Raw genomic sequence first — 15,012 nt, forward strand, 5'->3', positions numbered from 1 at the left:
CCTTTCCCCAGCGCTAAAATCCCAAATACATCGTGTGTTTCGTCTTAGCCGTTATTCATGTTGTCCATATTGTAATGCATGGGCATGACCGTCATGCCATCTCCATATAGCACATTTGTATCATGCATCTGTAGTGACCCGTGCTGTTGCGGATGCTGCTGCTGATGTTGTTGGTTTGTGCCAGGTTGCTGTCCCCAGAACATACCGTCTAGATCCCACATCCAATCCTGCTCCATGAAAGCAGCGACCTCCATATCCGTGTCAAGCCGAATGGGAGACATGCGGAAGTCAAAGTCCACCGCCGTCTGTCCCATTCCACCCGTCGATCCATACAGATTGCTCATGTCGCCCTGAGCTACGGGGTTGGCGCCCATCAATTTAGCTGCTGCTGTCGGAGACGGCTGAACCTCTTCGTTCTGACAACTCGCTTCGTACACACGCCTCACAACCTCTCGGCTTCGACACGCTGTCAGCGACCAGTCTCCGACGGCGTCGAGGATCTCGAGTGTTGTCTCGATCTGGCTCCTCCACGTGTCCGCCTCTGTGTTGCCCGGCTGCCAGCACAGTCGAAGCAGTGGAATCATGGCAGCCTGGTACAAGAACCAAGCAGCGTTCCAGCCCAGCATCTGGTTCCGCGTCCACTCCTTCGCGATGTCCTCAATCGTCTGCGCCGCCATGTCAGAGCACGTGTTGATCGACGCAAGGATCTCCTCGTCGTTGAGCACGCCCGACCCAGGCGACGTCCCCGCGTCGGCGGACGACGACACGGACGACGGCGCGTGCGAGGCGCGCCGGTGCGACCGCGCCGGCACCGGCCGCTGCTGGCTCGCGGCCCAGGTGAGGAGCACGGGCCGGTGGAGCAGCATCCTGAGGTTCTGGTAGCGCCACTTCATGACGCAGCGGGCAATGTACAGCGGCTCGGCGCAGGGCTGCGTCGTGCCGAGCAGCCAGGGCAGGCTCTCGTACCAGGTCACGAGCTGCGTGTCCATGCTCTGGCGGTCGTCGGTCGAGGGCAGCGAGCTCGCGGCGAGGGTGTCCTGGATCTGTGTGGCGATTCGGCAGAACTTGATGTTTTCGATCATGGGGAGCACGCCGGCGTGCTGTGCTGACTCGGCGGCCTTTGTGAAGCAATTCCGTCAGCCAAAAAGAAAAATGGCATAGCGCGGGGACGAATGATTAGTACGAGGCGACATACCTGACTGATGCCCAGCTCGGGAGACCGGATGTTGATCCCAGGCCCCCGGCGCCCAAAGGAGGGACGGCCCATGGTCGTCGTCGCCCATGTGTCGAGGCAGAACAGGGACCACCATGTCCTCCTCCTGATCTCAGCAGCAAGTACATCTGTTTCTGACAGGCCCTGCGCAAGGGATTCTCGGTGGAGACCCAGTGCACTCGCCATGCGGACGGCGGCTCCGAGAATCGCGTTGGCCATGTTGGGGCGGTTGATGTAGTGCAGATAAAAGCCTCCGATAATGGCCAGAGCCTGGACCGTCTCGACGCGGCTGGATCCGAAAGAATCAATGGTGAGGTGAGTCATGGCCTGCTGGTACAGCTGTTCGTGATGGAGGTCGCTCGACTTGGTGGCTGCGATGCTGCCCATGGCCAGCACAGCGTGCAGCAGGGCCAACCACGGCGAGTCGACGCGCTGACCAAGGGAGTAGTCGGCACGGAAGCTTGCCTCGTCGAGCATCGGAATGAAGGCGTGAACCCGCTTGAAGTAGGCGTCGACAAAGGTCTGACCGCGCCATGTCCACGGCACTTTTGCTGCTGGTTTTGACTCGACGGCCGAGGCGCGGCGCATGGCTTCGGGTTGAACGGCGATGGCACCTGTGGCAGCCGCCATGTTGCGAGGCGTGGCGAGGGCATTTCTGAGCTGCGGTTTAAGCTTGAGCATCACCATGAGAACCGCCTTGACGGACGAGGCCCCCAGGTACGATGCCCGCTTGTCCATTGTCAGTGATAGGGCGTTGACGTCGTCCGATTCGACGGGAATGGGTTCATGTTCGCGTCGCTCTTCATCCCATTCCGAGTCCTTGGTCGGCATCTGCTCAAGCTCGGCAGCACCAGGCTCGACCTCTTGGTCGAGTGATTCCTCGTCATCCTCAAGTGGTGAGGGATTGGCAGGCGGGGATGGCAGCACCGCCTCGTCATGAGGTTTCGTGGGATGTCGCAACAGCTCCAGGAGTTCTTCTCGCGTCAGTGGTAGTAAATCGAAAATCTCCTGGTTCGGGAAAAGACGATTGATGACGGATCGGCATTCTTCCAGCGACTGTGACAGATTCTCAAGAACTCTGCGACAAGCTCGCGTCAGCAACTGCGGGGCGCCACGATCGACAATAGACGATCCGCATAACAAGATTTGGAGGGGGGTCACGTACTTCCTTGATGGCACGACTCGGGGTCGGTGCTTGTCGTAGAAGCACTTCTTTGGCACCCGCGTCGAGATACACTGTCGGCACGGGTGCTGGCCGTCGCAGCGAATTTTCCGTCGCTTGCATTCGGCGCAGGCTTTGGAGACCTTGACCGTCTTGGTGTCTGAGGCATCAAGACCGCCCAACTGGCTGGCTGACGCCGGGTGACGGCCTCCCTCAACCTGAACTGCGTGTGGATCTGTGTCAGAGGACGAGACCCAAATCGAAGGGCATGGAAAGCCTACAGTTGTGATACATGTCGTCGCCGTTTTGTCACAAGTGGAGATATCGTACCATGAATAACGAAGTTACAAAGGCTGAGCGAAGTGTCCAAGGGGAGGCGAACGACCGAATGAGGGCTCACAATTGAGCTGACTTGAGAGTTGTAAACCAGAAGATGAGACTGGAAAGGACGTATCAGGGCAGTGTCCCCATTTTTTTCAGGGAGAGGTAGCTCGGTCGAAGGGGAGTCGAGTGCTTCACATCACGCTGAGGGTTGGTCTCAAAGATGAAGAAAAGGAGGGGGAAGCGTGTCGAATGACTTTATTCGACAGTGTCTGCTAGGTCCCTGGCCTCCTCTCTAGCTCTGGTTCGGCATAAGCTCGAAAATTGAGGGGTGTCGGTGGGGAATCTGGGGTACATGAGAGACGGTACGGTTCGGATAGCCGACAACCCCTGAGGTGCGGAGAAGATGGCAGCGATGCGTCCCGCTGGTTGAGCTTTGTTTCCGTCGTGAGGGGAAGCCTGGCAGTGGCCTCGTGTGAAGAATTGAGAACCCTGAACTGCAGCCACAGACCGTTGTCGAGAAACCTTGCATGCTTCCACCGAGGCCTCGGGGGCGTGTGCCTCGGACTAAGCCGCCTAGAGCGGAGATGATGCGGCAGAGATTCAGTCCTGCAGACTTAGCCTCCTCCCAAGACTCGTCACCTGAGCAGAATAAGCCCACGCCGTCCAAAGTCGTGAGGCCCGCGTCGCCGATGCACAACTCCAAATGAACCAGCCTTTACCCTGCATGTTGGCTGCACGGGAGGCGGCTGGTAGGCATCGTCGCTTGGCCGGGCACAAGACGCTAAGCCTATATCGAGTGCGGATATCCTCTCTCCGCTGTCTCAATAAGGTAAGACGCCAAAAGATGTGCCACCATGTTGGGTCGATAAATGATGCGGCGGCAAATCTGACGACAACATTCGGGCGAGGTGGCATGTTGCCTGGTCTGGTTTGCCTCTTCGCGTCGTCGTTCCGACGTTTCTTTGTTGCTCAGAAGAGTGTGCAGGATCTCGCATACGAAATCTTCTCTCCTCCATGAGAAAGACTCCAAGTCCCGTTGCTGGTAAAACAGTCATGCTCAGAAACACAGAGGACCCAAAGGACAAGGTCGTTCTGGCTGGCATCTCCACGCTTTGCTGTGGAGTCGAACAAATAAACGGCGGGGGAAACGCAAGGGTTCCTTGAACTACTCAACGCGCCTCCCGCAACCTGGATGTCCGAATCAAAGTGACCCTTGAGCGGACTCATTTTTGGTGGTGGAGAATGAAATTACAGATGGCCGTGGTTCTGGCCTGTGGCTGAGCCACACAATCGGCATGACTACAAATGGTCTTTTCGGAGCAGCTCCAGAATGTTCTTTGACTCGTTGATCGCGGAACACAGTAGTGATCAAGGGACAGGAGAAGAGGCTCTCGGCTTTCTTGCTACACCCAGCTATATCGCTAGCAATGCGTCTGGTGGTGTTCTGTTTTGATTCCACAGTCTGTATTTTTCCAAGCTCGACAGCTCCCCTTTCCGATCTGCGAAGCGACTACCGGAGTTTGGTGCCACCTTCTTCGTACATTTGCCATCTCTTCACAATGATAGGCCCGGCGCTACCTGCTTTACGGACTGCCGCCGGCGCCGGGGGAGGTGCCTGCGGATTGGAAGATGTGTTCTGAATTGTCTCCAAAACTTCGTCCCTGCGGAAGAGACTTCCCAAACTGCCGCTGACGGGTTCGTGGCGTGTTTGGAGAGGGTAGTATTTTGGAAGATTCGATGAGCCGCTGTAGGCGCCTGTCAAGGGCATTGATATCAAGTGTCTTCGGGTTTCGGAAGGCAAATTTGCCCTGTCTTCGGGGGCTTCATCATGGTGAGTCGTGGCTTTCTGGTTGGCCGACTTGCGGACTTGATCGCATGCTGCGAAAGCACTTTGGCCTCCGACTGCACGCGCAAAGGGAACATCTCGCGAAGCAGCACGAGTTTTCGGGACAGCCTCAACGCGACTATTCGAAGAGGCTCCTGCAGTCCCCGTCGTCTTTTGGTTCTCTTCGTTGACCGAACCCTGCCTCAGGCGACCTTTGCTGGTGTAAATGGGTGTGCTGTTCCTCGATCGCTCTTCTGAGCTCATATTACCGAGCCCCTCATCCCTAACGCTGTGATGGTTCAGTGAGATGTGCTCCCGATGTTCGAGACAAGCGTCAGCGCCGCGTGCCCTCTCAGGCACCTGTTCCTCGCTGACGGTGACTGGGGGGCCAAAGAGAGCGGCCCCGGTACGGCTTGCAAAGTTGGACATTTCGACACCGACGACGCCAATCTTGGTTGGCATGTCCATAGTGAGCCAGCCACGAAAGCCGCCGTATCCACCGCCTGTGTTGCTGGCGTCTTCGTCGTTAGAAAGCTCGAAGCCGTGGGTGCTGTTGCCAGGAATGACGGCTGGCATACGACCGCGAACGCGGCTCCAGCACTTCAAGAAGGCGAGTATGGAGCCAATGACGAGAACGCTAACGCCAGTTCCAACGGCAAGGGTGGCGGGGAGGAAGTGGGGTTGCGAGCTGTAAATGAGGCCGACGATGCAGTAAATAGCAATGGCAATCGAGAAGAGGAAAACAGATGCAATAATGAGGTATTTCAGACGAGACTGTCGAGGGGTAGGATCTTCGACGCCTTGATAACGAGGTGAGAGCGTCGCAGGGACAAGGACAAACTGACTGGGCATTGTCGATGGCGTTGTAAGTGGGAGCAATGATGTTTGATGGGAGGTTGCCGATGATGCAGTGCGAGGACAGGCGTCAATGTTGTAGTTATCATATAGGATACAACAGCTGCGAATGAACCGTAGAAGGGCAACTCTTGGATTACTACAGAAGTTTTCGACGTGTTCTGGCCGCTTATTCACGGACAAGCATTGTTGGGTGGTCTACATATTCCTGCCCCAGGCGTGCAACAACAATCCGACACGTGTAAGTCAGTAGAGAAACACAAAGGCAGCGGCATGCCCGATGTTGTCAACAAAATAAACTCTCAAGCCGTTTGGTTTCCCGAACGCCACCTATTCTCGGGTAAAGAGAGTGAGTCAGCTAACTATGCAGAGGAGAGACTGAGGAATCGAGATGTGACAGCTTTGGAGTAGGCGTATGAATTGCGGCGTGGAAAATGAACTAGCCAGCAGTTAAGTAGCGAACCCATGTATCGATAAGAGAGCTAGCGTCGGTCCAGAGACTCATCGGACAATATCTGGAAGAATCGGGAATATTGGTTATCATCTTGTCACTTCTTCCATGTCCATCAGTGGAAAGTCACCCATTCCCAGCTCAGCGGTGCTAATGAATGGCGGATGAACATTTCAAAAGGCTGTTTTGCAACAGAATGGGACTTCTAGCCACTGACTGGACGAATACTCATCGCAGGACTCCGGTGTGGGTGTTTTCTGGCAGTGCACACCTCAAAAGAATCTTTCGCGATCTGTGCTCACCGAGCTGAACACACCGAGATGCTGGCGACAGTGGCCCCGCACCGACTATACAGCCTGCCTCCTGGAGCGCCTCCAGCGTAGACAAACGCGACGCTGTTGGGCACTGCGTACCACCTCTGCCCCTCCCCACCATCAAATTCTGCCCCACGTCGCAACCTGATCGCTGTCGTTTTGACCCATCTGATCGCACTCAAAATCTCCAAACCGTTTGCGCTCATCACGCTCCATCCAAGGCGAGGTCGCGATCTATTGCCCGAGAGCTCTCATTCGAACTCATCTAAGCCCTCTCAATCCGCCATCATGGTCTACTACTTCACGTCCAACGTCGTCGAGCCCTCAGCCCGCATCTATGTCGGCAAGGACAAGTTTGAGAGTGCGTGACGATGCCCTCGCTCTGCCGACTCGGACTAGGTTGGCCGGTAAACATGAGCCAAGACTGATGCCAGACTCTCCCAGACGAGGATCTCATCAAGTATGGCTGGGAGGAGGACGTGTGGTGAGTTTCGCCCCGGCCGATCCATACCGCCACCGCAAACCCCGCTGACCGCTTCAGGGTATGTCTCTCACACCAAGAGAAGGGCGACATCGCATCACTCGTTTCTCGCTGACATGGCCAGTTTCACGCCGACAAGCTGTCGAGCGCCCATATTTACCTTCGCCTGCGTGAAGGCGAGCAATGGGACAGCATCTCGCAGCCTCTCCTCGACGACCTCGCCCAGCTCACGAAGGCCAACTCCATCGAGGGTGCGTAGCCTTTTCCACGCACCGGTGCTCGCCATGCCTGAGTCGACATCGCTTACTTGTCCGCAGGCAACAAGAAGGACAATGTGACAGTCATCTACACCCCATGGTCCAACCTGAAGAAGGACGGCAGCATGGCCACGGGCCAAGTGTCCTTCAAGGATCCCCGCAAGGTTTGTCCTCCCGCCTTCCACAACCTCCTACATCCAACATGAGCACACCCCGAAGAGAGGGCGGGTCTGATAAGGTCTTAGGTCAAGCGTATCCTGGTCCCCCAGCGCGAGAATCCCATCGTCAACCGCCTCAACAAGACCAAGGTGGAGGCGAAGCCCGACTTTGCCCAGGAGCGCGAGGACCGCCTCAAGGAGCTGCGCCAACGCGACCAGGCCGCCATGCTCCTGCGCCGCAAGGAGGAAGCGCGCGTCGCGCTGGAGCGCAAGGAGAAGAAGTATCAAAAGGACCACGCGTACGACGAATTGTTTACTGAAGATGCACTGGAAGGCTCGAGCAACCAAAACAGGGATGCCGACTGGGAAGATGATTTCATGTAACTGTCATGGTTGATCAAAGTAAAAACAGACGAAAAAAAAAGTAGAAGAAAGAAAAAGGACGTGGTATTTTCAAGATTAAAACTAAGATCGCTTCGTTTGACTTCATCCTCTACACAAATTGATAAAGGGGGAGGGGGTATCCATCACTCCGTCATCAACATTGGCAGCAGTGGCCCGCGAGCCACGTACGCGACGGCGACTGCGGCGCCGAGTCAGCTGCACATCCCGACGCCTAATCGCCCGCCGCCAATCCCTACCGACTCCATAGCCTTCGTCACGTCACCCGTTGACGCGTCGGCAGCTTTATCGTAACTCGCTCTTCCTTTTTCGCTGTGCGCCACGCGGCCCTTGTCGCCGTTTCCCTTACGCGCCGCCTGCGAGCGCGCCAGTATGGGTGCCTCGCCCTCGTCCTCCCCCAGAAGATCGCCTAGGTCTTCGTCATCGCGAGGGTCCAGAAAGGGTGAGCTTCCCAGTTCGTCGCCGTCGCCGTACTGCGCGAAACGCTCCTCGGCGTTCATGATTCGCACAATGGGCTCACCGCCAGGCAATCGAACAGTTTCTGCGCCGAGCGTCTCGGCAATGTCAAGAAGCAGCACATCCATGGGGCAGATGTACGCCACCATTTTACGCTGGCTCCAGGCCAGCACGTGGCCACACACGCGCCCCATCTCGCGATCCATGATCCACGCGCCTGAGTCGCCCGGGATGCCCATGCTCGGCGATGCCATCCCGCTGGTGACTTGGTACGAGTGGCTGGGTGACTGGCGACCGTAGATCCTAATGCTGACCATGGCTGGCAAGATTCGGCCCGACTGCAGACCACTTGTGCGCGCGATACACTGAACCTCTAGACCGGGCAGAGCGGAGGACGGTGTCACGTCCATCGGACGCATGAAATTATCTCCAGTTGGCGCTGTGGCGTCCTTCTTGGTCGTTTTTTTGAAGTGAGGGATAGAGTTGTCGTCGGGTAGCCTCTCTTCATGAAATTCAAAGAGCGCCCAGTCGATCTCATGAACGAGTCCGTCCTGCTCACGGCGTCGTATCCCGCTCGATGCGTAGACCTCTCCGAGGCTATACGAGTCAAGGTGATCCTCGTCGGCTGTCTCTGCGCAAGGGTAAAAGTCGTTGTCGACGTCGTCCATGGCCGGCTGCGTCACGACGTATCCCTCTCCGCAACCAGGCTCAACGCCGGGAATATCGCCGGGCTGGCCGTAATCTCCGTCGTCGCTCTCGGACTCGTCATCCGAAGTGTCGCTGGTGATGTCCGTCTCGGATGCTTCCGAGTCGCTGTCCGAAAACTCGCAAGCGACGTCCTCAGATCCACTGTCATCGGCAGAGTCAGCATAGAAGTTCTGGAGAGACATGTCGTCTGGTCTCGCCATACTTCTGTGGGTTGACTCGGCAAGGTCTTTCTGAGGGGCTCGGTCCTGGTCTGGATCGTCGAGCATATGATGCACTGTCATGCCGTAAGGCTTATCGTCCACGATGACGAGTCCGCCGAAACTGACAGGAGGCAGGTGACGGTCCCCGATCCAGGCACCAATGCTGGCCCCGTTATTTGGGCACTCTTGATAGCTAGGATTGGCGGGCGTCGTTTCTCCGCCGTCACTGCCTTCTACGGTCATGCTGCGCTTTGAATCGCCCGCTTGCTTTCGGGACAGCACGATCTGGCCCTTGCAGACCTTGAGGCCGAACTCATTGCCAGCCTCGAATACCTCGCCGAGCTTGCGTTTGAGGATCGCCTTGACCTTGCTGACGGAGGTGCAAACGACGAGGACGGTAGGTTTGGTTTTCTGAGGCGAGACGCCGATAGACTCGAGGGAGATTTCAACAGTTTCGGGATACTTGCGATAGAAATGACGCAAGGCCTGATTGACCTGCGGCATGACGGTCGTGTGCCACTTTTCAATGGCATCAGGGGAGAGTGGCACATTAGGGTACAAGCGCTGCTTGGAAGGCTTGACCGAGGATTGCTCGACTGTCGAAATCTCAAAATGTGGACTTTGTAGTGCATGGGGAGAAGGGTTCTTACGTTCAGCGTCGCGCTTCGCAAGAAGAGCTTTCTCGGAATCCATGGCAGGCGCTGGTGCCGGAACGGGAACACGAGCGATCTGGACCTTCATCTCATCCGGCGCGGCCTGAATCTGGGTCGCCGGGCCTGCTTGGGAAGCCTGCGTCAAGATTGAGGATGTCGTGTCGCCGAGATCCCGACCAAGACGCTCGTCCAGGCCGCTGACGCCGTCCAAGATACAGCATGCCTCCAGGTAACGGCTTGCCTTGACCTGAACATTGGCCAAGAGCTCTTCGCCAACGACCTTGCCGGCGAGTTCCTGATCAACAGCATCCCAACAAACCTGCACGGCCTTCACATAGAGGGTGCCGCAGCGAATGGCAAGCTGTTCGAGGATGGATTCCGGAATGGAGGGCGACAGCGGGTCTGGCACAAGGTATTCCAGGCGTGTCCATAACCCGATGGACGTCAAGATCATGGCCAGTGAGTACAGGTCGAGGATCCTCGAGTCCGTCCGGTCGGTGATTGGACCAGCAGGTGCCGTGCGAGGGTCCAGAGGGTGGCGATAGAGTTGGATGAACGGAACCTCCTCATGATCAGATGGCGCATCCGGAAAGAGATCAAATGAAGAAATCAAAGGCCGGCGAATGTCGACCTCACTTGTTGAGTCCGGCCTGTCAGGGTTATGTGTGTTACAGAACGTGACGTTGCGGTCAAGGATGTTTCCGTGGGTGATGCCGCGCGCGTGAAGGTCGAAGACGGTATTGGCAAGGTTGTTGGCTAGGCGGAACTTGGCCTCCAGTCTGGGTTCGAAGTCCGGGCGCATCAGTAAATCGTTCAGTGTGCACAGGTTGTCCACGGGGTTACGGGTGTTGCTGTCCTGACGGATGGCATTGAAGGTGGGCGGAAACTGATAGACGAGACCAAGGCGGGAGTATTGGAGATCTTCAAAGTAACCCAGTAGTCGGGGCAGTCCTGTCCAAGCACCGGGAGCTCTTTGCGACTCACGCTGCAAGCCTGCTGAGAGTTTTTCGAAACGAGCCATGGGGGGCATGATGCCAGTGGTGGCATAGACGGGGTCGAACTCGGCGAATTCGAGAAGGAGAGGGCCGGATGGCTGGGGCCCGATCTGCTTTCCAATGGTCGCCAAGGCCTGTCTGCTCATCAAAACAATATCCCGAGTAGCGGCGGATTGGGTAATGGGCATGGAGTTCAGGTTGGTCAGTGACGATGGGTCGATTTGTTGGGGTGTTTGCATGCGAGTCGACTCGAACGAGCGCAGATCCTCTGCGGATGCCGTGGATTTGGAGAGCTTCGTACGGCTTGACGGTGCAGAAAAGGCGCCGGAAGAGCGGGTTCTAGACAAGTCGTAGAGCGTGTCGACAGAGGTGGTGAGGTCGCGAATGAGATCCTCAAAGCGGCCTTTGTCCCATGCGACGATTGGAATCTTCTTGTCGCCTGAAGACTTTTCGGACGCCTTACCGCCGCTGACAAGGGCTTTTGAGCTCTGCCATAGTGGCTCGGCCTCGGCGACAATATCGTGAATAGTCGAGAGAATGCTGCCGACGACCTCGCTCAGACCGGCCTTGGAGAGCGACTCATCGATTTCTTCGGTCTGGCTTGGATCGGACCATTCCATTCCCCAGCTTACGAACCGATCCTTCTGGATTCGCAGCTTCCTGTGAAGGGCCTTGATGTCAGGGTCCTCGGCATTTTGAACGGGTTGGGTGAGGAAGTCGGATGACTTCTTGGTGTCGTTATAAAGCCGGCTTAGTCGCCGGTGCATGGGTAGCTGATAGCCCCCAGCTGGAAAAACTGAGTCCATAGTTGACAATTATATGGTTCAAAAAGGAAAGAGCTGTTGAACGCTGTGTTTGGAACCAGAGGAGGCGTATGTCATTGCAGGGCGAGCATAGTCGCGAAAGATATCCGGGTGTTTGGCGTGGGCGCGGACACCAGTTCTGATGGGCGCGGCTGTTGAGATCGTCAGACGCAACTCGGCGGGGACCACGCCAAGATCTTTAATTGAACACAGTTTGCCAGGTGTGTGGTGAGTGTGATGATGAGGCCGAGTGGCAGTGCTCTTAGGGGAGTGTCGCAATGTGTTGATGATGGGATCTGGTGGTGGTGATGATGAAGAAGAGCCTGCTTCACAGAAGAGGCAGAGGGAGTGTATGAGAAAGGAATAATCCTGGTGCCTATCGTATGGCCAAATGACCCGAATTCTGTCTATGGCAACGATGAAGAGGTCCCTGGGGGTGGTGTCTTGGACTCGTGGTGAGAGGACCTGAGGATGTCGTCGTCGCGGCGGCTTTGGCGGGGCTGATGCGAGGGGCGAAAGCTGCTGCCTGACGCCAATCTGTTGGTCACGTTGTGATTGGCCGTCAATTCGGAAGCCTGCAGGAGTGGGGCCGGGGCTGGTGGAGCACAAAGCTTGCTGAGGTGCACTACTAATGCAGCAGAGCTTACGTGGGAGGCTCGTGCAAGGCTCGTGCTGAGAGCGAGACCGAAGGTTCAGTCACGTGCGCCCATACTGGGTCTACTTGGTCATCCCTTGCGACAATGCCCTAGGCACCGGGTAAGCGTAGGGAGTCAGGGGTTCAAGGTAAGGACACGATCAATGGCGGTTGACCGGATGCTTTGATAAAGAAAGCACAAGTCATTGAACACTGAAACATATGGACGCTGCACGCAGGCCTGAAAATAAACGCATCAGACTGACCCTGACTCCGGCTCTCCATATGGCGCATCGCCAGTGAGGAGGGCACAGTGCATCGGCCAGAGACGGGTTCCACGTTCCCGATGCTGCTGCCTACCATCCAGTTTGCTTCAGAGGTCTGATGGAGAAGCTTTCGATCGCTTAGCTCGGGGCCCAACACACCACACGGCCTTGGGCCACCACCTCCACGATGAAGAACTTTGATATTGCCTCTGGTCCTGCCCGCAAGGCAAAGGCCAGAGAGGTCCATGGAAGTTGGACATCGTTTATTCATTTGGGCATACGTACTCCTCAGTCAACTTTTGCAAGCTCAGGGAGCTCCTTCATTCCTGGCAGCTGTTCCGCGGGCTTCATGGCATCAGCCACATGTCGAGATTTCCCCTAAATGGCTGCCTGAATCTCCACTCGGCCGGAACAGTCCACAAAATCCGACATGGTGAAGGATGTCAAGAGCTTGATTATGGGCGCTAGGAAACCGAGATTGCTCGAAGCTTACAGGCCATACAGCCATCCGAAGCACCATACAGCCATCCATGTGCTTCGGCGGCGTTTGCTGGCGTCGTACTGGAAATCCAGCGCAAATCTCCACTCGGCTGGCCGAATCGTGTTCACTGCAATCCGACAAGGAGGATTGAGCAAAACAGCACACATATTTGGCCATTCGGCTGGTGGTAATTGGTGAATGTGCCCCTAGCTGACAGTCACAACATTAGGAACCTGGGCTATGACATCTGAATGATGCCGTGATAAGCAAATACATGCTTACATGGCATTGGAAATCTCGGATTCCCGCTACGATGCATTGATTTTGACCATAATAAGCATCAAAATGGGTGTGTTGTCACACTCTGACTGTGACAAGGGTCTCTCGCATTGGCCTACTTTCGGCCCCATCGCGATCGTGCTCTCAACGTGCAGGAGACGAAGCTCTTGCCTCGCAAGTGGTAGCCTAGCTGGCCTTAAATTGTGGGCGACGACTGCAGCCAAGGCTGCTGCAAGTGCCACGTCGGATACTACGGGAGCACAGGAATTTTATAAGTTGCTGCCTGCGTCTCGTCAAAAGCGTGTGTCAAATGACGCTCCGGCTGGTCAAGCTAGGCATGCCAATGGCCGGACCACGCCGCGCCGCTGAGTTCTGATGGATGCAAGGCAGAAGTGAATAAAATAACTGTGAGAAATTCTTCCATTTATCTTCTGAAACAACCTCTTGACAACGATCGCTTCGAGCAGTATGCCAGGGACTCGTGATCTCGTGGGACGCATCGAGCCCGAGGTGATGTGGCAGGAATAAGCGAAGCCATCCAAACCCATAGCAGCCTAAGATCTAAACATAATGGATTGCTTAACGAGAAATAAAATTTGGCTAGGGTGCTTGAAGCTACCACTTGCTACAGTTCCGCGTTAACTGCCTGGCGGGGCCGCCTCGGTGTGTCCGTGAAACAAAATGCCACTCGTAGTCAGTTGCGCTATAGAGGTTTTCAGCATCCATGGGTTTGCCTCAGAGATACTTTATTATCTATATCAAGATAGATTTGAAAGGAATATCCTACGGAAACAAAGATTCGGATGCCGCACAGAGCGGTGGAGTGACTATGAAAGGGTCACGTGAGGTTTGGATATATCTACCAAAAGTATAGTAAGTCTGGTCTAGACTTTGCCAAATCTTAGAATCGGTGCTCAAGATTATGACATGTATCTACTGGTGACTCAACCTGATGGTAGGTAAGTACGTGTCGATAATTGCAACACTCCTTCGATGCAATCGTCAATGGCCATAACTGCCTCCTTCTGCGCAATGCCAATACCTGAGAAAACTCCAAGACGGTGTAGCTCGTGGCTGACACAAATAGGCGAACTCTCGACGCCATGGATCCAGGCAAAGCTTCAATATTGAAGTACAGCATCAAATCGAAATAAAATCACTCAGCCATCGCCTGGAGAACACAAGTTGCGCACCTTAGCGGGGTGAGTAGACGAATCTCGATGAGACAGCCCGGTCTCTTTAAAATGTTGGCTCAAGTGGGTTAACAGTTTCACCAGGTGAAAAGGCATGGGTTCAGTTGCCCCTTCGATAAAACAATTAATCAAATTTGATCACTGTCGGCATTCGTTTGAGTACAATATTCAGCTCAGCGGCGTGATTTCCCATGGCCACGAAGATGAGATTGGCGGAATTCCAGAAGGATCAAGCGTGAGAAGCACGCTGATTCGCTCATCTGAGCGAACTGAAGTCGCGGGGTCAACCACAGCTGTCGTATACGTAGATATCCCCAATTGAGTCACACCTCAACAACACTACTGGCTTGGCACAAAGTTCTGCAACTGTGAGTAGTTTGATCATACATCTCATCTGCCTCTCATGACTTTCGTTAATATAGCGTCGCCAACAGACTCCTAGGATCTCTGAAAACGACCATTCACGCACCCTGTATTTACCCCGCAATGGAATACATCACCCTTCCACGCTCTCTCCCCTCCGAGGAACAATATGATCGACTGGTCAAAAAATACAAGGACTTTCGGCTTTTCTCGATGGCTCACTCTCCCGGCAGCTTCGGATCGACACTTGCAAGAGAGGAGTCATTCCCCCACGAGACATGGGTGTCTAGAGTAACGAACCCGCTGGCAACCAATTTGGTTGCTGTTGTGAGAACTCCGGACCTGGATAGTCCGCCATCGGAAGGAAAGCTCGAGTTGATATTGGAGCAACCTTGGCTCGCATCGCTGACGCTTGTGGGGCCGCTGGACCCAGCTAAAGCCGAGGAGATGTATGGGAAGGCAATGAATATTGCGCCCGGAATGGCAAGTTTTGGCCCTCCTGAAGAGGCCACTGGAATAAAATGGCAGTTCGCTTTGAA

The 15,012-nt window shown here is 55.3% G+C and overlaps 4 protein-coding genes across 4 annotated transcripts; 1 reads left to right on the forward strand and 3 right to left on the reverse strand.

The window, feature by feature from the left end:
* Window positions 1-44: 44 nt before the first annotated feature.
* D7B24_002725 (uncharacterized protein) lies at window positions 45-2,669 on the reverse strand (the record flags this gene model as incomplete). The annotated part of the gene is made up of 4 exons (XM_028636926.1): window positions 45-1,118; window positions 1,196-2,291; window positions 2,379-2,598; window positions 2,657-2,669. 4 exons carry the CDS (start codon window positions 2,667-2,669, stop codon window positions 45-47), a joined length of 2,403 nt encoding a protein of 800 aa, XP_028497505.1.
* Window positions 2,670-4,209: 1,540 nt separating this feature from the next.
* On the reverse strand, window positions 4,210-5,376 carry D7B24_002726 (uncharacterized protein; the record flags this gene model as incomplete). The annotated part of the gene is made up of 1 exon (XM_028636927.1): window positions 4,210-5,376. One exon carries the CDS (start codon window positions 5,374-5,376, stop codon window positions 4,210-4,212), a length of 1,167 nt encoding a protein of 388 aa, XP_028497506.1.
* Window positions 5,377-6,432: 1,056 nt separating this feature from the next.
* On the forward strand, window positions 6,433-7,424 carry D7B24_002727 (uncharacterized protein; the record flags this gene model as incomplete). Its single annotated transcript, XM_028636928.1, has 5 exons — window positions 6,433-6,505; window positions 6,589-6,623; window positions 6,750-6,876; window positions 6,943-7,046; window positions 7,128-7,424. 5 exons carry the CDS (start codon window positions 6,433-6,435, stop codon window positions 7,422-7,424), a joined length of 636 nt encoding a protein of 211 aa, XP_028497507.1.
* Window positions 7,425-7,636: 212 nt separating this feature from the next.
* D7B24_002728 (uncharacterized protein) lies at window positions 7,637-11,260 on the reverse strand (the record flags this gene model as incomplete). Its single annotated transcript, XM_028636929.1, has 1 exon — window positions 7,637-11,260. One exon carries the CDS (start codon window positions 11,258-11,260, stop codon window positions 7,637-7,639), a length of 3,624 nt encoding a protein of 1,207 aa, XP_028497508.1.
* Between the last annotated feature and the right edge of the window lie 3,752 nt (window positions 11,261-15,012).

Source organism: Verticillium nonalfalfae, assembly GCF_003724135.2.
Source record: "Verticillium nonalfalfae strain VnAa140/NRRL 66861 chromosome Unknown scaffold_17, whole genome shotgun sequence".
NCBI lineage: Eukaryota > Fungi > Ascomycota > Sordariomycetes > Glomerellales > Plectosphaerellaceae > Verticillium > Verticillium nonalfalfae.